Source organism: Lutra lutra, chromosome 17 (genome assembly GCF_902655055.1).
Source record: "Lutra lutra chromosome 17, mLutLut1.2, whole genome shotgun sequence".
In the NCBI taxonomy this organism is placed as follows: domain Eukaryota; kingdom Metazoa; phylum Chordata; class Mammalia; order Carnivora; family Mustelidae; genus Lutra; species Lutra lutra.
Genome location: NC_062294.1, coordinates 45,670,319 through 45,690,710, shown reverse-complemented (window position 1 = coordinate 45,690,710; position 20,392 = coordinate 45,670,319). Strand labels below are relative to the sequence as shown.

At 57.9% G+C, this 20,392-nt stretch overlaps 3 protein-coding genes across 9 annotated transcripts; 1 reads left to right on the top strand and 2 right to left on the bottom strand.

Moving 5' to 3' along the window:
* Positions 1–49: 49 nt before the first annotated feature.
* FAM98C (family with sequence similarity 98 member C) lies at positions 50–2,794 on the bottom strand. Of its 2 annotated transcripts, none has more exons than XM_047712117.1 (8): positions 2,662–2,794; positions 2,382–2,530; positions 2,149–2,302; positions 1,515–1,720; positions 1,204–1,250; positions 1,000–1,116; positions 494–661; positions 50–382 (listed from the first exon to the last, which is right to left on the bottom strand). In XM_047712117.1, exons 1-8 carry the CDS (start codon positions 2,718–2,720, stop codon positions 242–244), a joined length of 1,041 nt encoding a protein of 346 aa, XP_047568073.1. In that variant the 5' UTR covers positions 2,721–2,794; the 3' UTR covers positions 50–241. The 2 variants fall into 2 exon arrangements, with proteins under 2 accessions (XP_047568073.1, XP_047568072.1); XM_047712116.1 differs by having other exon boundaries at positions 1,204–1,281; positions 2,168–2,302.
* A 3,278-nt stretch (positions 2,795–6,072) lies between these two features.
* Positions 6,073–20,311, bottom strand: SPRED3 (sprouty related EVH1 domain containing 3). Of its 6 annotated transcripts, none has more exons than XM_047711711.1 (7): positions 14,940–16,483; positions 14,514–14,665; positions 12,823–13,003; positions 11,547–11,715; positions 11,373–11,449; positions 8,937–9,080; positions 6,073–8,159 (listed from the first exon to the last, which is right to left on the bottom strand). In XM_047711711.1, exons 3-7 carry the CDS (start codon positions 12,997–12,999, stop codon positions 7,494–7,496), a joined length of 1,233 nt encoding a protein of 410 aa, XP_047567667.1. In that variant the 5' UTR covers positions 13,000–13,003; positions 14,514–14,665; positions 14,940–16,483; the 3' UTR covers positions 6,073–7,493. The 6 variants fall into 6 exon arrangements, with proteins under 6 accessions (XP_047567667.1, XP_047567669.1, XP_047567668.1 ...); XM_047711713.1 differs by having other exon boundaries at positions 14,510–14,665; positions 14,940–15,047; XM_047711712.1 differs by lacking the exons at positions 14,514–14,665; positions 14,940–16,483 and adding an exon at positions 19,610–20,311.
* On the top strand, positions 16,399–19,618 carry GGN (gametogenetin). Its single transcript, XM_047711718.1, has 3 exons — positions 16,399–17,995; positions 18,191–18,498; positions 19,422–19,618. Exons 1-3 carry the CDS (start codon positions 16,418–16,420, stop codon positions 19,537–19,539), a joined length of 2,004 nt encoding a protein of 667 aa, XP_047567674.1. The 5' UTR covers positions 16,399–16,417; the 3' UTR covers positions 19,540–19,618.
* Positions 20,312–20,392: the final 81 nt, after the last annotated feature.

The window sequence follows — 20,392 nt, the reverse complement described above, 5'->3', positions numbered from 1 at the left end:
AAATCTGAGCACCCCAGACCTGCGCCCCGCAAGAGATAAGTCCTACAGCTGTCATCAATTAAATTTATTTTCCAGAGAACACAGTCCTTGTTGTGGAGTGGGGGATGTGGGGAAGACATGTGGGACCTTGGGAGCAGGAGATGGGCCTGGGAGTCAGATGCCAAGAAAAACTCAAAGTGACTCCCAAGGATTACCAATGGCATGTCACAAAGGATACCCCCACCCAAACACCAGTCCCCCTTTATTTCTTCTTCTTGCGACCCCAGGTCTGGTGGCCTGCTTTTCGCCCACCTCCGTCCTCTCTTCTGCTCTGCCAGCTGGGCATGGGAGCCTCCAGCTCATTTGGACGGCCCCCCCGGTCCGGCACGTTGCCCATAAGCACCTGAGAGTTGATGAGACTTGAGTTTCAGGGAAGAAAAATGAACAAGGGGACCAGAGAGCCAAGTTTGAAGGCCAAGGATGTAGGGGCCCTTCCCCACTCCTAGGCACCCACCTTGTTGATGGCACAGCAGGTCCCTCGGCGGGCAGCCTTGCTGGTGGCTGGGACAAGACGAGACAGGTCTGCTCGGGCAGCCAGGACGTGTGCGATGGAGACATCTGATTCTGGGGTCAGAGCCTCTCGAATTGGGATCAGCACTGCCTTCATGGCTTCTCCTTGGGCCTGGGGAGGGGGGCATGGAGATGGTGGCCAAGAGCCCTCCCCAGGTGGGGTCTGTCCCCTTGCAAGCATCTCTCTCTCTACTTAGGGCCTCACCTCCCACATTCCTAAATATGAAGTATAGCTCTGAAGACACTCCCAGCTCGGAGCTGGGAATTCTAGAATGCCCTGGGCCTCTAAATTCTAGAATTTCCTGGAGGCCCTGAAATTCTAGAGCCCCAAACCTTACCAGATTCTAAGAAATTGCTATAAGATCATATTCCTGGCCCTTGTTCTTCCTTCCTGTAGTGGTAGCCCCCACAACTGGGCTTCCTGTTCCTGTCCAAGTCCTTTTCCCACACCTCTGCCCGATCACTCCAGTGGAAAGACGATGTCGTGAGGTCCAGGCGTTTCAGGAGCAGGCAGCGGCGGCAGCAGTACTGGTCTCCCAACCTTTGGCACAGAGACTCCAGTGCCTCCTGGGGAAAATGTCTCAGTCATGAGATGGGTCTCACTCCCATCTCCAGAGAAGGATGCTGTTGGCATACAGTCATACACAGTCTTACCCATCTGGGTGCGTTCAGGGGGAAGCTGAGGAGGGGCTGTAGGAACCCTGGGGGCAGGGAAGGCAGCAGCTCAGAGATCTGACGGGAGAAGGGAGTCTGAGGTTGACCAGGCAGAAACCAGATGTACTCTCCGTGGATTCAAGTTCCCCATGGCCCTCAGGACCCAGGCGTTGGAATCAATAATGGTGGTCACAGCTCTAGAAAAACATCCCCTTGGCTGGGGCACTCCGGTCAGAACGAATTTTGGAGGACTCTACCCCTACAACGAAAGTGGGGTGGCCCCAGTACGGAAGGGACCTCCAGCTCTCTACCTTGTCGTGTAACTCCCACAGCAGCCGGCTGGCGGCGGTCCCAGGCTTCGGCCTGGGCAGCCCCAGAGCTCGGAGGGTAAGGACCAGTTCCTGAACCATGCCAGCTCCCTCCTCTGCCCCCTCCCCACAGGGCGGTGCGGGGCTGGGATCCAGCCGACGATACAGACAGAGGAGGCGGGCAGCCTGGAGCTCCGAGCAGAGAAAGCCTAAAAGGGAAAGGAAGTGTTGCAATCAAGGAGGGTTGCCGTCCCACCGACCCGGGTCAAAAAGCTCCACCTGGTTCAAAACCTCCAGGCTTCCAATCCTCAGGCCTTCTAGTTCCGCCCACCTAGAACCCTGGCTGCACCTCCAGGATGAGCTCCACCCACTCGGAGCCCCAGTCCCCCATTCGGAGCTCCAGTCCCCCGCTCGGACTTCGAACCCCGCCCACATCAGGACCACCTGGCCGGCTACATCAAATCCAACCCACTCGAACTTCCAGACACTTGGGCCAAAATTCGAACCCCACCCACCTCGAACCCTCTCGCCCGCCTCAATTCTAACCACGCCCCCCTGGAGGGGGCGAACCCTGGCTCCGCTAGGCCGTGCTGAGCCCGCCCCTCCGGAGGCAAGAGAGCCAAGTAGCCTCGCCCACTTCCGCATCCCGGGCTCACGCAGCAGACGCAGGCACGCGCCGGGATCCCGCAGCGCCGCCGCGCCCTCTCCGCCGCAGAGCGCGCGGTCCGGGCAATGCAACTCCTGCAGCAGGCCGGGCAACTGTCGCAGGAATTCCTCCTCCGTGTCGGGGCCTGCAGGAGGCCGGAGAAGTCAGGCCGCGGCGGCGACCCCCGCAACCCCACCCCTCCGGGCAGCCCGCTCCACACGTACCGTCGCCGGCCCTCAGCGCCTCCGCGCTCTCTCCTCGCTCCCGCTCCAGGGCGCCCAGAGACGCCAGCTCCGCCGCCAGCCGCGCGCACAGCGCCCTGAAGTCTGGACACGAGGGGCCCAGCGACGGCGCCCCCGAGAAGCCCTCATACCTGTGGCAGGACGAGGCAGCAGGAGGGGGTTGGGAAGGCCCTCAGAGCAATTTCTGAGGGCAAACCTGTCCCTTCCCGTATCCCCGCCTCCACCCCCCCCTACCCCCCCAGCCACACACCATTCCCCTTACCCCAAGGCCAGCAGGTCCCGGGCCACTGAGGCCCCCTCCCGCGCTTCCGCCCCCTCCATGAAAGCATCGCCTCCTCGCCAGGCGCGCGCCCCCTGCCGGCCGGCGGGAGGCCCCGCCCCAGGAGCGGCGTGCGCGGTCGGCGCCCTGCAGGCTCCGACCAATCAGCCCCTAAGGGCCTTCGGCGTTCCGATTGGTGCAGGCGGCCGCAGAGCCCGCCCCCAGCAGCAGGCGCGATGAGCTAGAGCGCGGTGGTTCCGGTAACCCAGTCTAGAACTTGGAAAAGCCCCGGGTCTGTAAATCCGAGCGTGCATTCAGGATCCCAGCTGTCGCGACAGACCAGCGGATGTCGCTATTGCAGCGACTTAGAAACAGCTTTTTTTTTTTTTTCTCAGCCTCGCTCAGATGCCCTCTGCTCTTGAGGCAGATTCTAGTGTTCTCCGAACTCCGCTCCAAATGCATTAACTTATTTCCTCCTTTCCAGCGTAGGGTTGGAATTACGTCAGGGACTCAGGAAGCCCGGCTCGCCCCCTCACACACAGCCGCCCTCCTCATCGATCACAATGCATCAGTGGAGCCTTCACCCCTCTTTCTCCCTAGGTCTTGGAGAGGTAACAGGTGCAATATACTGTCGTGATAAAGAGAATGCTCCCTGGGAGTCAGGCACACAAGGGTTAGGGCTTGATTCCACCACTCCCCACCTCTGTGTCCCCGCCAAATTGCTTCCCATCTGTAGAATGGGAATAAAACTTACCTTTTAAGAGTTGTGAGGATGAGAGTCCTGTATGTAAATGTTTAGAAGATATATAGGGGTACTCAGTTAAACCATATGTTGAACATTTTGTGCTACTAGGCTAAGTATCTTAGATCCGTTTTAGGGAGGAGAAACGGAGGTTCAGACAGGCTAAATCAGAGTGAATGTGTGGTGGTGCTAGGACTCAAATTCACATCTGACTCCAAAGTCCATGCTTTTAATCACTTAACCTAGTACTGTTATACTGTTACTGTTTTGGTTGCTGTTGTTAAAATTATAATTCTCTATAGTACTACCTACCCCAAGGCTGGGTACTGGTACCTTTGTTGACCTTAATAAAACATTAAAAATTGCTCAAGTCAAAACCGTGGAATCGCAGCCTTGATTCTTTTCTTCTTTGCAAACTCTTTATCTACATTTGCGGATTCTACCTTCAAAATGGATTCATTACCTTGCCCACTTCTCCCTGCCCCCACTGTTCTCACCCCGATCTCCTGTACCCTTGTCCTCCCCCTGGAGGATCACAGCAGTCTTCTCCCTGCTCCCTCCCCAGCCACCCACCCCCAACTGTGTTCCCCTTGGGCAATCAGAGGTAGTATGTAAACACCTGAGTCAGGTCACAGCCCTCCCATGCTTGGAGCCTTGCCATAACTCCAGCTCACTCAGGGTGACCAGCAACATCCATGCAATGGCTCTCAAGGACCCACAGATGTGCCCTGTCTCCTCTCCCCCCTCATCCCCTAAATACCTTCCTCCCCGCTTTGTCCTCTCCAGACACTCCCTCCCTTGAAGTCCCTCAGACTTACCTAGACATGCTAGACACACCCCTTTACCTAGAATGTTCTTCCTACAGACATCCACAGGACTCCCTCACCTCCTTCAAGGCTTTATTCAAATGCCAGCTCCCTGGTGACCCTGACTAGAAATGACTGTATCCCCCATCTCCACTTTACTTTTCTCTACAGCGCATATCATTTCTAACATGTCATTTATTGTCTCCACTGTAAAGTTCATAAGCTGCTCGTGGGGAAGGATTTTTGTCTGTTCTGTTCGATGCCTTGTCCTTGGTGCTGAGAACAGGGCCTGGCATATGACAGATGTTCGGTCAGTGTACTTGAGTGACTAAATGTATAAAACTCAGCCGGAGGGTCTGCTTGGGACTAAAGGATGTGAAGGAGAAAGGACAAATCTGGTAAGCGACTGGTTTGGTGGTTCAGGAAGGTGAGTGGATGGGGTGCATCAATGCAAATAAAGGACACAGGCTGAGACTTTGTCACAGACATTTCTTGGAGCGAATAACTCATGCCCCCTCCCCAATGACAAGGCTGGGTCTTTGGCTCCCATCCTCCCCCGCCATGGCAGCCTGCACTGATGATAACAATATTGAGGTCACAGACTGGCTTGGAATCAAGATCAGGAAGATAAATGTCGGGGTGCCTCCCCCAAATCTGGGGGCCAAGCATCCAATCTGAGGGGCAAGCAGCTGGGAAATTGGGCCTGGGGGCTCCAGGGTCTGAGGTCTTCCTGGCTCCCAGGGTCAGCCCTCCATGCACCCCTGATTTGGGGGTGATGAAGAGTAATCATGGATCAGAGGTGGGTATCAGCAGGGAGCAGGACTGGGAGACCTGGGAGAGGCGGTGCTGGGAGGTGGGGGCTGGGGGAACCTTCCCCAGCTCCCACTGCTTCATCCGCAGATCCCACAGCACCTTACAGCACTCTGGTCCCCGTCCCACCCCTCCCCAAAACGAGGTAGGTTAAGAATGGAGCTTCCCCCCGCCCACCACGGAAGGGAGGAGACCGAGGCACAGAGAAGGGGATGGGGACCCAGGCCGCCCCAGCCCCCGGTCCCTCCACCCTCAGCTCTGGTGGGTCTGCCAGTGACAAGAGCTGGGCAGAGTGGGGATAGGAGGGACATCCTCCTTTTCTCTCACCCATCCCAGGGTCTGGTTGGGAGAGCGGAATCTCACAGGTTCCGGATGTAATAAATAGTTAATAATTTAAAGGAAGTGACAGAAGGATCTAGCCCTCTGACCCCCTTGACCTATCCCTTGAAACTCCTACAAGGCCATCCAAGTCTGGGTAATGAAGAAAGGTAAATGCACATTTCCAGATGCTTGGGACCACGAGCAGGTCCCAAGCCCATACAGCATTGAAATTGTCTTGCTCCCAAGACCTTGGTCCTCTGCTTCAGGCCATCTGAAGGCCATCTTCAGGCCATCATCATATCTGAGGTACCCTGAAAGTCCCATTCCACTCAGGGAAAAGAGACTGTGGCATCACAGAGGGCCATGAAACCGGCTTTCAAGCTTCACAAAGCTACCCCCAACTCTGAGATGGAAGGGAAGGGGTTAACAGGGCAGAACATAAAAAGCTTGGACTAGGGCTGGGGCTTAAGGTCGGCCTTGGGGCAGAGTGCAAAGGGAGTGAGTGTGTGTGTGTGTGTGTTCTGTGTGTGTCCACTCTGTGCACTGTGCAGCCAGCAGAGTGTGGTGTGCATTCCAGCCACCCCCATCTTGACTGTGTGTCTTTGCTTAGCAAACAGTTTGCACCGTCATCTATGACAATGCTGGGTCCTAGAGATGGACGTGGAGTTCTGGGATGCTCCTGGAACCCAGAAACATGAGCTCAAGATGATGGGGTTTGTTTTTGTTTTTTGCTTGTTGTTTTTACTGTAGTAAAGGAGTAGTTCTGTGAGATGCTGGGGGCTTGGGATGGGGCCCTTAAAGTTCAAATTCGGAGGTCTGGGACCTTGGGGTTTCAGGAGCTTATGGACAGCAGGATTCAAGGGCAGCAGGTATCAGGGAATATCAGGCTGAAGAGGTCTGAGTCCACAGAAATCTGGGATCTGAAGGTGCTACTGTCCTGAAGCACCTCAGTTGTCTCTGGTGTGGACAGACCAAGGTCTTGAGTTAGGGACAATCTCAATGTTGTGTAGGCTTAAGCCCTGAATTTGGGGAACCAATGGCACCTTGGGGTCTTGGGACCAGTGCTCCCAAAGCACCTCGGGGTCATTCAGGGGCTGGGGGCCAAGGGGTGAGAGGCCTGTGTTGCCATGAACATCCCATCATCTGGGAGATGAGCTTCCAGCCTTGAGGGGATTGGGGATCTGTGGGTACAAAGCAGCCAAAGATTCCAGGCCATTCTGGGGCTTGAAATCCGAGTCTAAGAGGTTTTGAAAGAGGGTTATCTGAGGACTTGAGACCAGTGCCTTGGGCCCTAAGGGGTTGGGGGCCTTCAATACTACATCTGGGAGTATTAGGCACCTCAGAGTCTATGTATGAGATCCAAAGCTCTGGGAACACTGGCTTGGGATGAGTGGGTCTACAGAGGTCTTTGATCCTTGGTTCCCAGAGCATCCTGGAGTCTGACATCTAGATCTTGGTGGGGAAAACACGGGGAGGCTCAGAGATGAGTCTTGCAAGTCATTTTGGGCAGAGAACATGTGTCTGGGCACACCTATGGACTCAGGGCATCTTGAGAGGGGTTTTGGTGCCTCTAGGGTCCTAGGGGGCTACAAGACTATCTCAGATATGGGTACCCCAAATTTTAGGTGAGCATTCAGGGACCATTTGGGGTGCATCTGAGTTCTATGGTCTCAAGATCCAGGAGTTAATTGTATGCAGGCAGGGTCAGGTTATCGACAGGTCCTGACTCACTGTAATCTGAGGGCTCATGTGTCAGGCATCATAGGGTCTGGGTTGGTTATTTCAACAGGGAGTCGGGGTTCAGGGCCCTGCGTCTCTTGGGGATACATGTGCTCCCCAGCCTGCCTGAGGTGAAGGGTTTGGGGATGCCTGGAGTCTCCCCAGTCTAGGTCAGGGAGGGGGTTGGTGGCAGGATGGAGGTGCCAGAACTCAGGGTGCCTGGGACCTCTTGGACAGACATCCCAGTGAAGCTGGGTCTGGGGTCTCTCAGTCCTAGGTTTGGGGTCCAGGTTCCAGGTCTGGGGTCTCTCAATCCAAACTCAAGCTCCAAGCTCCGGGTGTGCCTAGGTTTGGGTTTGGGGGTCCGAACGGAGTCCAGGGTCCTGGACCCTCAGTTTGGGGTCCTTGGTGCAGCTACCGGACCCACCAGGCCGTTCTCACCGCGCCGCCTCCTCGTGGCGACCCCCGCAGCCTGCGCAGCCGCATCGCGCCGCGACCCAGTGGCAGGCGCGCAGGGGCGCATAGCAGCAGAGGCAGGGCACAGCCAGGGAGAGCGCGGCCAGCGCGGCCCAGCGCGCCGCGGGACGCGGGTGGCCTGGCTCGCAGGCGCACGGGTCCGAGAAGTCACCCTCCGCGTCCGACAGGCAGTGGTAGAGCAAGCTCTCGGCGCACCACAGGCAACTGAGCCGGCGCACCAGCAGGCGACCCGGGTCCGGGGCTTCCGCGCAGCGACCACCGCGCCCATCCGCGCGGCGGCGGAAGAGCGCCCGGCAGTGCACGCAGCGCGCCGCCTCCTCCGCCTCGGGGGAAGCCTTGGAAGGCGCAGGGGCAGGGCCGGGACCCGGGGGTGGGCGAGCGGGGGGCGCTGGAGGCGCAGCCTCGGCGAGAGGGGCGGGTAGTGCGGCAGGGGGCCCCAGGGCTGTGCCCCTCAACGCGCCGGTCTTGGCGAAGCGCACGACGCAGGTGGACAGGGCGAGGGGCGCGGGCGGCCCGGCGCGCCGGTAATCCTCATAGCCACGGCCACCCCAGCCCGGGCCCCCTGCCCCAGTCAGGGGCTCTGAGGGCTCCGGAATCCCCGTGAACGGTAGGAGCGGAGGGTAGCTCTGTGGGGTGAAGGGATAGAACAGGTTAGCAGGGTCTGTGATCCCTCAAGCTCCACCACAATCCATCCCAGTCTCAGAAGACTTGAGAATCCAAAGACCCAGCCTTCAGGCCTCATTCATCTCAGGAAGTTGCCCCGGGATCCTGAGTGTCTGGGTCTGGCATTCAGACTTCCAAGCCTCCAGCCCAATCCTCTCAAATCCAAGAACAGACCAAAGAATCCAGGCACCAAGCCCACACCTTAAGGACCCAGTGATCCAGGCTCTCAGCCCTGTCCTCTCTCAAGACCCAGGAAGTCCCAGCACCCAGACCTCCCCCCCCCCCCAGATCCGGGAGCTTGGGACCTCAGCCATGTCCTTCAGGACACAGGAATCCAGTCCCCAGGGAGCTTAGCCCCCTTGGAGTCCATGCCCCACCTAATGAATTAACCAATCTAAAGAACTCCTTCTGCAAGTATGAAAAACTCCCTAATATACTCGAAGAATTGTCTAAGTCACCCCCTAAGCCCCTCTGATTCAGAACTCAGAACTTTCCAAAATCTCCAAGAGCGCAAGACACACAGGGAAAGCCCACACAGACGCTCCAAGGCACCTAAGTCCCCAGGCACCCTCTCCACCATCATTGCCACGAACTCAAGCCAACCATCCCTGAGGATCTGTCTGCAGTCTCTTGTCCTTCTGGGGTCTCAGCGCCCACCTACTTCTGGACCCCAGCACCCTTCCCCACTTCCTCCCCACCCCCATGAGCCCCAGACTTCCAGTGGAGGCAGGAGGTCGCACCTGAGCGGAGGAGTGGCGGCGCTGGGGGGATGTAGCTGGCCCGAAGCCAGAAGCTGACTCCACCGTGATGATAGTGGCCGCCGCGGCGGTAGGAGGCGTCTCCTGGCGGCTGTGACTGGAGGAGGACTCGCTGTCCACATGGGACTGGGGGAGAGTGGCGGCCTCAGAGCCGGACCCCCGGCACAGCTGATGCCCTCACATAGACCCCCTCCCATGGCAAGCGAGAGCTGCGGCCAGACAGGCCTCGGTGCAAGCCCCGGCTCTGCCACTGACTGGTTGTGTGACCTCCGGCAAGTGAGCTCATCTCTTTGAGCCTCAGTTTCCTTCTCTGTAAAATGGGGATCATAATAGTGTCTATTCATAAGGATGTGGTTAGGACCCACTGTACAGGGCATAACACATGCCTAAGCAACAGGAAGAGCTGGAAATGGTCACTGTTCTCAAAGACCCCTTCATCATTATCTGCTCAGCTCACTCGCTGACCTACAGAACAACCAAATATCTTTCCCCTTCTCAGAACCCCTCTCCCTTGGCCAGTCGGCCACATTCCTGACTCATTCCCATCCCCAGATCTTGACTGGGTTCCCTGCCACCCAACAGGAAGGTGTTCCTTCCCAGCCAAACCACCTGTCCTTTACAAAGGGAAATGTCACTTCTCAGACCCTCGGTTTCTGTAGCTTGGGCGGGGGTCATCATTCTGACTTCATCCATCTATCTTCAGTAAACATTCATTGAGCACCTACGGCATGCCAGGCTCACACAAGGCCATTGCAAGGATGTAAGATGGAGCATGGGAAGTCCAGCATCTTTCTTGAGTAAGCACCAAATACATGGGACCTGTCCACGAGATTTCTGTGGCCCCATCCACCTCTCCCTCCACCCTGCGATTCCCACTTTTCTGCCTAGGGAACCAGTTTTGTTCTTCTAAGTCTCAGCAACTCCCACTGTTCCCAGCAAATGCCAAATCACATCTGACATTATGTGCATTTATTCATTCAATAAATGTACTCGACACATATTTACTGAACACTTACTGTATACCAGGCACTGTTTTAGGTCTCGGACATGCAGTAAGAAAGCAACAAAAGATCCTTTGCCCTCCTGGAGCTGGCATTCTAGCAATAAGCTAACAGATAAGAAACTGTCTATACTAGGGCACTGGGGTGGCTCAGTCGATAAAGCGGTTAAGCGTCTGCCTTCGGCTCAGGTCATGGTCCCCGGCTCAGGTCATGGTCCCCGGGTCCTGGGATTGAGCCTCTAGTTGGGCTCCCTGCTGTGCGAGGAGCTTGCTTCTCCCTTTCTCCGCCGCCCCCCTCATATTCTCTCTTGCTATCTCTCTCTCAAATAAATAAAGTCTTAAAAAAAAAGAAAGAAAGAAAGAAAAAGAAAACTGTCTGTAGGAAGGAAATAAGAAAAATATCTTAGAAGATGGGAAAAAATTAGAACAGGATAGAGAGCATCGGGACATCACAGTTTTGAACAAGCTTACTGAGGAAGAGCCTCACTAAGAAGGCGATATGTGTATAAAACCCTGAAGGAAGTAAGGGGATGAGGCATGTGGAAATTTGGGGAAATTTGGGAAATTTGGGGAAGAAGTAACAGCCAGTGCAAAGGCCCTGAGACAGGAACATACCTCCCGTGTTGGAATAACAGTGAGGAGGCTAGTGTGGCTGGAGCACAGTGAGCAAAAGGGAGAACAGGGGGGCTAAATGGCCTGGGATCTTATATGCTTTGTCCTTTAGTCTGAGTGAGATGGACCCCTGGAAGGGTTCTGATTGGAGGGATGGCCACAATCTTAGATGTCAATAGGGTCCCTCTGGCTGCATGTGAGGAATTTCTAGGCAGTAGGAAATAGGAGGGGGACAGTTAACAATAAGAGGCTGGCGAGATGCTCTGGTTGGCAGATGAGGTTGGACAGTACCAGGCTGGAGGCAGATTCTAGTCATTTTGAAGGCGAAGCCAATATTTGACGAGAGATTAGATGAGGAGCATAAAAAAGGACAAAAGTCAACGATGACTTCAAGGTTGGTACCCTGAGTAACTGGGAGGATGAACTTGTCATTAATTTGTTCACTATAAAAGATATGGCTTATCTTTTTTTCTTTTATCTTTTATCTTTTTCTTAAATTTTCTGCCTTTCCACACTAGAATAGAAGCTCCATGAGGAAAGGGACTTTGTTTTGTTCACTGATGTATCCCCAGTGCCTAAAACACTACTTATTTACAGGTGCTCAATAAATACTCTTGAATGAATATGTGACCTACAACAGAATAGGAAAGCTAAGATAACAGGCATTACACTGATATTAATAGTTTGGGCCCAAATTTGTGTCCCCAGCATGTGGCATGCTGCCTGATACACAAGAGATGCTCAAGAATGTTTGGAGAATAGAAATAATCCCCTGCCCTCCCAGCAGAGTGGTGTCCTGGACTCACCGTCAGAGGGCAAGGGGTCTCTGCTGTGTCCTGGGAAGGGGAGGAGGAAGAGGAGGAGGAAGAGGGGGTAAGCGAGCCTGGGGCAGGAAGAGAGGCAGATAGTGAGTTCCCTGGGTCCCAGCTTCTCCCACAGTCCCGCCATATCCTCCAGCACCCATCGCCTGTGCCACTCACCTCGACCCAGCGCAGCCAGCGCGGCCAGCAGGCTCTTCTGGAACTCATCAGCTTCTGCAGGACTCTGGAACGTCAGTCCAAATTTGCAGTCACCCAGGCTCCAGTGATGGAAGATGGGGTTCACTTTGTTATAAACCAAGCCTGGCCTCAGAGTACACTCCAAGGTGGTCTGAGGGGTGGTAAGAGGGGGTCAGGTCAGCAGCCCCCTTCCAGCCATGCCTGTGACTTCCTCTCACCCCTCTGCCTAGCTGCATACCTCAGCATCCCACAAACTTCATTTGTCAATCCTAGGTGTACCCCTGAACCCTGATCAACAACCCAACACCACTTCCCAATTTTATTGAGCACACCTCTGATATCCCAATATTTCCCCCCAAGTCCCTTGAACCCTATATTTTCCTCATACCCCCTTCTGATAACCCAATGTCCCTCCTTCTGACTCAGTAATACTCCCTGAACTTTACTGAACAGCGCAGAATATTACCATTAATCTCTTTCTGATGCCCCAACAATCTCCCAAAATGCTACCTCAAAATTCTTATCAACTCCCAGAGCTTTCCCCTTGGACTCTGGTCAACACCCTAGGTGTTTCCTCACATCCTTGCCCAACATCACCGTATTCCTTCACACCAGTTCAAATCCCCCTACATTGTTCCTTCCGACCCCTGCTCTGAAATGCAAGCCGTCCCCCAAGCCTTTTCAAATAATCCAAGTCTTTCTACCACACCCCCAGCTGAAACATCAACACTGTCCTTCCAAATCATGCCAGGCAGCCCAGAATATTCCTGCTGAACCCACATATAGGATTGTAAACCCTATCTGACCCATCCAGATGGTCCCCCACCAAATGCCTCCATATACTTAGAGTAGACAGGGGCTGGTGGTGTAGGGCCTCCTGGTAAGGATCTCTGAGCAAGATGGAGCCACCGGAGGGTTCTGAGCAGAGGGAAGGACATGTTCTGAGTCAGGTGTTAGCAGGGCCCCTGCAGAACAGACTGAGGTTGGGGGATGGAGCAGGAGCAGGGCAAGACCAGGGAGGAGGCTGCCCTGATGGCCCTTTGGACAATGGCAGTGGACAGGCCCTGCTTAATACCCCCAGATATTCTCAGAACGCCCAATTGTTCTCCATCAGACAAATATTCGGTTCCAAGCTACGTCCCACACCCAGGCTTGATTCTGGGCTGGGAGATGACCTGACCTCATCTCTGCACTCCCAGACCCATCCCCTTACTTCCCCCACACCCCCACCCTACCCCCACGCCCCAGGGTGGCTCACTTTCTGGTCCCGAAGGCGCTCCCCGTGGATGACGTAGTGCCCCTGGCGGGCCCCCCCCTCGGGCCTGGCCCCTCGGACCCGACAAACGCTCACCTGGCTGAGGCCCCCGCCCCCCACAGGCAGCCAGCCCCCACTGGAGTCATCTCGGGCCATCACCACGGCTCGGACCTGAACCATGTACCTGGAGGGGGTGGGGAAATGGGTACAACACAGTCAGTGTGCTGCAGTGCTGCTCTCCCATTCCGCGTTCCCCCAACCCTCATCCCCCACCCTCATCCCCCATCTTCATCCCTCAGGTCTGGATCCACTGCACTCACAGGCAATGATTCTCACTTTCTCTGACATGCCTGCCTTCTCCCCATGCCCACCTTCTTCCAGCATGGCTTCTTTCTTCCTCATGCCATCTCTTTTCTCCTATGCTCATCTTCTCCACATCTACCTGTCCTCTCCATACCCACCTTCATCTGTTTCCCCATCGTTCCCATCCTGACCCCCATAGCCTCAGTTTTCCACTTCCCTTCCCCCTCCAGCTCTTCCCCTATCAACCCAGTCTCCTTCTCATCCCTCAGCACATTCCCACAGCCCCACCCATCATTCCCCCTCACAGCTGGGTGCCTGCGCATATGTATTTTCTTAGAGCCCATCAACTCAGCTCCAGATCCCCCCTACACTGTCTCCACACTCTGCCGCCCAGGCCACTGGCTGGGTGAGAAACCCAGGATCTCTTCCCCCCCACCCCTTCCCGGATTTATGAATGAGACCGGATGCAAAGCTCACTGAGTCACCCAGCAACGGGAGATGGGCAGAGAGAAGCGAGAGAACCAGAAATGGCCAGAGAGAGGCCGAAAGGGAGATGGAGGCAGAAGAAGCCAGGAACGGGCGACCGAGACACAACCAGAGTGCGTTTCATTCACAAAAATCAAGCCTGCTCCCTCAGGTCCCAGCCGAAGGAAGGCAAGGGGGAGAGATTGAGGGGAGGTGAAGAATTGATCCCTCCTCCTCCCCCTCCCCGCCCCAGCATCCTTCAGAACCTTCTTACCCCGCCCCCCAGCTCAGGGGACGTAGCCCTCCGCCCAGTAATCGGGATCAGCGTCCAGCCCCTCACTACCACATAGCGCAGGGACCCTGGCGTCTCAACCTTAGGGACCCAGGCAACGAGCTCTAGCCCCTTCCCCCACCTGCAGGCTGCGGTTTTCCCCGGCCCTTTGGGAGGGGAAGGGGCGGTCGCAGCGCCCCCAGCCCCCTTTTCTCAATGGGATGGGATTTTGTGAATGAGCAGTCACGTGATGCTGCTTCCTTTGTCCGCCCGCCTCCCCCGACAACAGGTGAAGCAGAGAAAGAGGGCAGGGGTCCCCCAGGGCCTAGCTGGGATGGGACGCCGGGATTTCTGAATGCCCTATGCTCTCCATACATCTGTTTCCCTGGGGGAGTGGTCCCCAGAGTTCCTCAATGGTGGGGGTCCAGTTCGGAATTTTATGAATGGGGCGCCCTCGCAGAAGTCCAGGCCCCCAAATGGAGACTGGTACCCCAAATGGCTGCCGCGCAGTTTGGGGGCCCCCACCCCCTTTTCCCTCCAGCCGCGGTCCGGGGGGCGCCCCGGTGGGCAGGAGGCGCAGCGCGGTCCAGGCCGCCCCCTCACCAAGACAGGCAGTCTGTCAGCCCCCGCCCCCTCGCCCCCCTTTGGCACCTGCCTGGGAGGCTCCGGCCGGGCTCCGAGCGGCGGCGACTTGGCCTCCTCCTCCTCCTCCTCCTCCTCCTCCTGTTCGCTCCGGCTCCCTCGCTGGCTCCAGCGGCGCTAGAGACGGGCACCGGGAGCCGGGGCGACGGGGGAGGGAGGGGGAACCTGGAAGATGGGTGAGGGGGAGGGGGCGGCTTGGGGGAGGGGTAAGCGCGAGGCGGCGTACTTGCCCGCTGGGTCCTAGAGCCCGTCACTGGCTTCAGAGAACAGGCCCCCAGCCCCCATTTTCTCAGGATCCAGAAAAGATCCCCCACTTTCCCACCTATTCGCGCCACTGATCCCTGAGGATGTGGTGAAAGGTCCGGGACATGGCCGGGTCTCAGGGTTCTAAAGAGGTGAGGGTCTTTGCCTTGGGTTCTAAATGGGAGGAGCTGAGTACCTGGTAGAGTTCGAAAAGGGGTGGGGCGAGATGGGAGCATTCGCAAGGGGGCGGGGTCGGAGGGCCTTGGGAAGGAGAGTCGGTGAGGACGCCGAGGGCGCGTACAAGCGCTTGCGTCATGGAAGGGGCGGCTCCGTGGTGGATGGGCCTTTTAGGCAGGCCCAAAGAAAGAGAGGGTCTATGGAAGATATGTTGTGGGGTCCTGAAGGGTGGAGTTTAGAGGTAAATTGTCTTATGGGCGGGGCCCACGAGAGCGCTGAAAGGGAGGAGCTCCGTGGCAGTGTTCGTAATGGGCGGAGCTTCGAGGGAGGGACTAACGGCGGGGGCGGAGCATTTTAAAGAGGAGGGGCTAAGGATTACACTCTAAAGGGGTGTGGCCTAGGACTGCAAGGTCTGGGGGCGGGGAAGAAGACGTCGGAATATTTCAAAGGGAGATCCAGGTTCGTAATGGGCCGGCCTGCAACTGTCTCACGGGAGGGCGGGGCCTCGAGCCCGGGGGCGGGGCCTAGATCTCGGGGTCCGCCCTCGCTGTCTCGCCCACTTGCCATCTACCGCTTCGCTCCCGTTCTTTTCGGTTATTTTCTGCTACGGCCGTTCCCCGCCCTGCCCTGGGCCCCGGGGGCCGCGGTCTGAACTTTGGTCGGCTGGAGGAGTCGGTGAGTGGGAACCTCTGGGCGAAGGCGGGGCCAGGGCGGAGTTGGAGAAAGGGGTGGGGCCTGAGTGTTGAAACCGGCTGGTAGACCAGGAGCAGGAAAAGTTTAGGAGTAAGGCCCGAAGATTTGCCGTTGCCTGCAAAGAGGGCGAGACGCAAATGATCGACTCAGAGAGAGGGATCGGAGGGTTAGAGGTGAGGACTAGGGGGTTAGCAAGACTAGAATACTGCGGAGGAGTGGCCAGACCTGGGGCCGGTGATGACGGCCGATACTGACGATCAGGGGCGGGACCAGAGAGCAGGGGCGTGGCCTGGGCCTCCGAGCCAGGTTAGAAGACTGGGAGAGCAGTTTGAACTCCTTGCAGGCCTTACAGGCTACTGAGCACAATCATCATGAGTGATGTGGCCTGAGTGACGGACAGGAAAGTGGGCACGACCTGCAGCTTGGAGCCTAGAGACCGGGGATATATGGTCAAAGTGTAGGGATGTGTCCTGAGGGACAAGCCGGGATGGGGAAACAGGGACAGAACCTTAGTACACTAACTAAGAGAATGGAGCCTAAGTGTCTGAACAGCAACTGAATGGGGTCATGAGGAAGAAGGCATGACAGTAGCTGAATGGGGTAACGGGGAAGAACGATTGAGCTTCGAGAGTCAGGGAACAGGAATGCGGCTAGCGACTGGTGCCTGAGAGGATCTTGGAACATAGGGGCCGGTCTGGGGTGGACAGGTAGGACCAGACACAGCCAGCCTCGTGGATTCCCCACAGTTTTAGCAGACTGACAAGCGTAAGTTTTTCTGACCACAGTCCCCGACCTCCGTCAGAAATGGGGAACGTGCAGTCGGAGCCGTCCGCGGGCGGGGGCTCCCGAAAAGAACAGGCCTCGGACCGCTCCTCTGAGTCCCGCCGGACATCCCTGGTGGAGCCCGAGGTGACCCCCTCCTCCCCGGCGATGCGCCTGGCTCGCGGGCTGGGCGTCTGGTTCCCTGGCAGCTCCGCGCCCCCGGGAATCCTGCTACCCCCGGAGCCCCAGGCCTCACCCTCGCCCCTGACCTTACAACTGCCCTCGCCAGTGACGACCCTTTCAGAGGAGGCGGCTGCGGCCGCGGTCTCTACACCACCCCCGCCCCCCGTGGGGACCCTGCTGCCCGCGCCGTCTAAGTGGCGAAAACCCACGGGCACTCCAGTGCCCCGGATGCGCGGTCTGCTGGAGGCGAGCCATCGCGGCCAGGGCGATCCTCCGAGCCTCCGTCCGCTGCCTCCGCCGCCCCGGCAACTAACTGGAGAGGACCCCAAGTCTGTCCCGAGGGCCCCATCCCCTACTCCATTGTCCTTGGAGCCGCGGAAGCTGCCACCACCGCCACCTTCCGACCGGCAGCTCCCGGACCACAGAATCATTCCTGCTCTGGCCACACCCGCCACGCCCCCCACAGAAAGTCAGGTCGGGTACGGCAGCGAGGGCCAGACGGCGGTTGGAGCTCGCAGAGGGGCGCCTCCCCAAGCGGGCGAGGGAGAAATGGCCCGGCCTGCGGTCTCTGAATCCGGCCTCAGTTTGCTATGTAAAGTCACCTTCAAGTCGGGGCCCACTCTGGCCCCTGCGGCAGCCTCGAGTTCCTTAGCACCCAAAGCCTCGCTCGGGGGTAGCGGAGGAGGCGGAGGGCTCTTCGCTGCCGCCCCGGGTTCCATCTCTTACGCTGAGGTCCTGAAGCAGGGGCCCCTGGCTCCTGGGGTCGCTCGACCCGCGGGAGAGGTCCCTCGGGGGACTCAGGAAGCAGAAGGCGGTGATGGAGACGGCGAGGGGTGTTCTGGAACCCCCTCGGCGCCTGTGTCCCACGCCAGGACCCTTCCGCCGCCACCCTATACCACCTTTCCAGGCTCAAAGCCCAAATTTGACTGGGTGAGCCCTCCGGATGGCCCTGAACGCCACTTCCGTTTCAACGGAGCCGGCGGCGGTGTCGGGGTGCCCAGACGGCGCGCTGCTGCGCTCTCAGGGCCCTGGGGGTCCCCACCGCCTCCGCCGGGGCAGATGCACCCAACCCCCGGGCCCCGGAGGCCTGCACCGGCCCTGCTGGCGCCGCCTATGTTCATCTTCCCGGCGCCCACCAATGGTGAGCCTGTGAGCACCCGGCCGGGAGGCCCACAGGAGGTGCCGCCACCGCCGCCGCCCACGCCACCACCCACGCCGCCTCCCGCGCCGCCGCGGACACCGCAGTCGCCGGTGCTCCTGCCAACGCGGCTGCCCGTGGCCCGCCCTCCCACTCCACGCCCGGGCCACTTGGAGTTGGCTTTGGCTCCCGCCCCGGCTCCCACTCTGCCCTTCGCCTTGGCTGTTGACCAGGCCCCCACCCCGACCCCCGCCCAGGGCCCCGCCCAGACCCCGGCCCAGACCCCGGCTCCGGCCCCGGCTCCTGCTCCAGCGCCGACGCCAGCCCCGGCCCCAGCCCCGGCCCCGGCCCCGGCCCCGGCCCCGGCAGCGGCCCCAGCCCCAGTCCTGGCTCCAGCCCTGGCTCCGGCTCCGGCTCTGGCATCAGCCCCCGGTCCGGCTCCCGCTACCGCTTCGGCCCCCGCCCCATCCCCGGCTCCAGCTCCCACCATGGAGCCAACGCTGCCTGCGCCTGCGCCCATCAAGACCCGCACGCGAAGGAGCAAGGGTGCCCGCGCAGCCCGAGGCGCGACCCGTGAGGATGGCGCCCCAGGAGATGGTCTTCGCGAACGTACTGCAGCTACCGTGACTGACAGTGGCGGTGGAAGGGGTGGTGGTGGCGGCGGGATCCCTCCAGCAGGGATGGCTAACACGGGCACCACACGCCACTGGCCGCCCTTCCAGGTGCTTAACTCCTGTCCCTGCAAGTGTTACTGCCGCCACCAGCCGCGTCACCGCCGTCTACCACGAAACGTGTCTGCCTGGTGAGGGAAGGTCATCGGGTAGTAGGGAGGGAAGGGTATACCCCTTTAAGTCCTGAACCCGACCTTCCTGGATAGAGTCCCATTCAGCCTTCTGGAGTCTAGACGCCAGCTGACCCCTGACCCTTTCCTTGGCTGTATCTCAAACCCAGCTGAGCTCCAATCCTTCAGCACCAAGAGAAAACTTGACACCATACTGACCCCTGACCAGGGACAGTGTACACCTTGGCCCAGCCTCTTGGTACACAGATCTCCAAGCTGACTCTTGGCCCTGTGATCTTCTGAAGCCATCAGGAAGGGAAGCTGGTGCCAGCTGGACTGACGCCATACATAGCCTAACCCTGTCCCTCAGGGTACCAAGAAGGACCATGTCCCAAGCTTTTTAGGGATAGGAGCAGAGGAGATGAATGCACACCTCCAAAGAAGTCCCTGGCCTACCCCCTCACACTTCTGACCCCTCCAGCCTTTAGGAACTTCTCCTGACTCTGGGTTCCAAGGCTTTCACAGCCAGAGGGCACAGATGTCCCATCCCCATGCTGCGGAGGCTATACCGGAGTCCTCAGCTCCAGAAAGATAATGTATCTTTGTTACACTCTCCCCCTACACACACACACACACTGAATCTCGGAATCTGGTCACCAGGGTTCATCTGACCTTGGCTCCCAAAGATCCTGAATCACCAAGAGACCCTCTGCTCTGGACCCCTTGAGGGTTCAGTAGGGATGGGCCAGGTGCGGGGGAGGGGAGTATAGACACAGACAATATCACCAATCCTTAGCCCCCTTTCCTAAATTTAAGTGGATACAACCCTGCCCTAGACTGCCTTTGTGATACATGGCCCCTCATACAGATGGGGCAAGTGAAACCTAGGAGGGACAAGGGCTCCACCACATGGCCAGGCCCTGCTGATTCTACCCTCCCCCTAGGCTGAGCACGCCCACCAACCACCTGAGCGAGCCACCCTGGGTTGCCACCATCAAGCTGGCTGGCTCCCTGGTGGCCGGGCTGGAGCACTACGACTTGCAGGCCACCCATTCCAACTGAGTGCTATCTGCTCAGTGCCCTCTGCTTCCCTGTCCTTGACAATAAAAGAACCATCCAGATGTCTAGCTACCTGTCAGTCACTTCCTCAGGGTTGAAGGGATGGGGTGGGCTAGGGCAGAGGCCGCCACGAAAGCACGTCTTAGAAACAGTTAAGGAGACTGGACCCTGACAGCAGTCACGGAGGTCCAGGCATGCGGCACCTGGACTGATGGGCCCAGCGGGTTAGACAGTCTCGTTACCCTTAATACCATCAGCCCCATTTCTGAGCCAACCTGAGGCCAAGCTGAGATGTTTGGCACAAATCCCCTTGGAAAGCAGGGGTGATCACTCCCTTATACAGGTGTGGAAACAGACTCTAGAAGACTTTGTTTGAAAGTCCCACAAATGGCTCAGCCAGATTTGGAAGCTGCCTTAAACACCTTCTCGAAAATGTCATGGCAGGAAACACAGGCTGGGGGCAGTACCGGGGGTCCTAAGTTACAGTACCGGCTCAGGAAGGCTGGGAACCAGGGCAGGCTTGCCCGCACCCACACCTATCGTTCCACAGAGGTCTCAAACTGGTAGCCCACAGACGGGTTCCATTTCACATGTCATTGAACAAAGTGGTTTAATTGCAAATGTTTTTAAAACTGTGATGCATCACCCCATTCGCTGAAAAACTCGTGCCTTGGCCTGGCAGTCCCGTGGGTCCACAACCGGCTGCAACAATCCCTCTACCTGGACCCTGGGCTCTCCTGCCACCGGGGCCCTGTCATGGCTGCCATCGGAGAGCTTCAGCAACGGCCGCCAGGCAGAGGCTGACCCAACAGAGGGTTATCTCCACCCTAGAGGGCCCCCAAACTTCTAAGTTCTT

Bases quoted from the DNA above. Each gene is read 5' to 3' on its own strand.
- FAM98C (XM_047712116.1), bottom strand. From the start codon at position 2,720: ATGGAGGGGGCGGAAGCGCGGGAGGGGGCCTCAGTGGCCCGGGACCTG. The intron at 2,303-2,381 runs GTACGTGTGGAG...GGCCTCCTGCAG, and splicing joins GGCGCTGAGGGCCGGCGACG to GCCCCGACACGGAGGAGGAA. The intron at 1,721-2,167 runs GTGAGCCCGGGA...TTTCCCTTTTAG, and splicing joins CGCGTGCCTGCGTCTGCTGC to GCTTTCTCTGCTCGGAGCTC.
- SPRED3 (XM_047711712.1), bottom strand. From the start codon at position 12,999: ATGGTTCAGGTCCGAGCCGTGGTGATGGCCCGAGATGACTCCAGTGGG. The intron at 11,450-11,546 runs GTGAGTGGCACA...TTCCTGCCCCAG, and splicing joins GCTGGCTGCGCTGGGTCGAG to GCTCGCTTACCCCCTCTTCC. The intron at 8,160-8,936 runs GTGCGACCTCCT...TTCACCCCACAG, and splicing joins GCCGCCACTCCTCCGCTCAG to AGCTACCCTCCGCTCCTACC.
- GGN (XM_047711718.1), top strand. From the start codon at position 16,418: ATGGGGAACGTGCAGTCGGAGCCGTCCGCGGGCGGGGGCTCCCGAAAA. The intron at 17,996-18,190 runs GCTCCTGCTCCA...CCCACCATGGAG, and splicing joins AGACCCCGGCTCCGGCCCCG to CCAACGCTGCCTGCGCCTGC. The intron at 18,499-19,421 runs GTGAGGGAAGGT...CCCTCCCCCTAG, and splicing joins CCACGAAACGTGTCTGCCTG to GCTGAGCACGCCCACCAACC.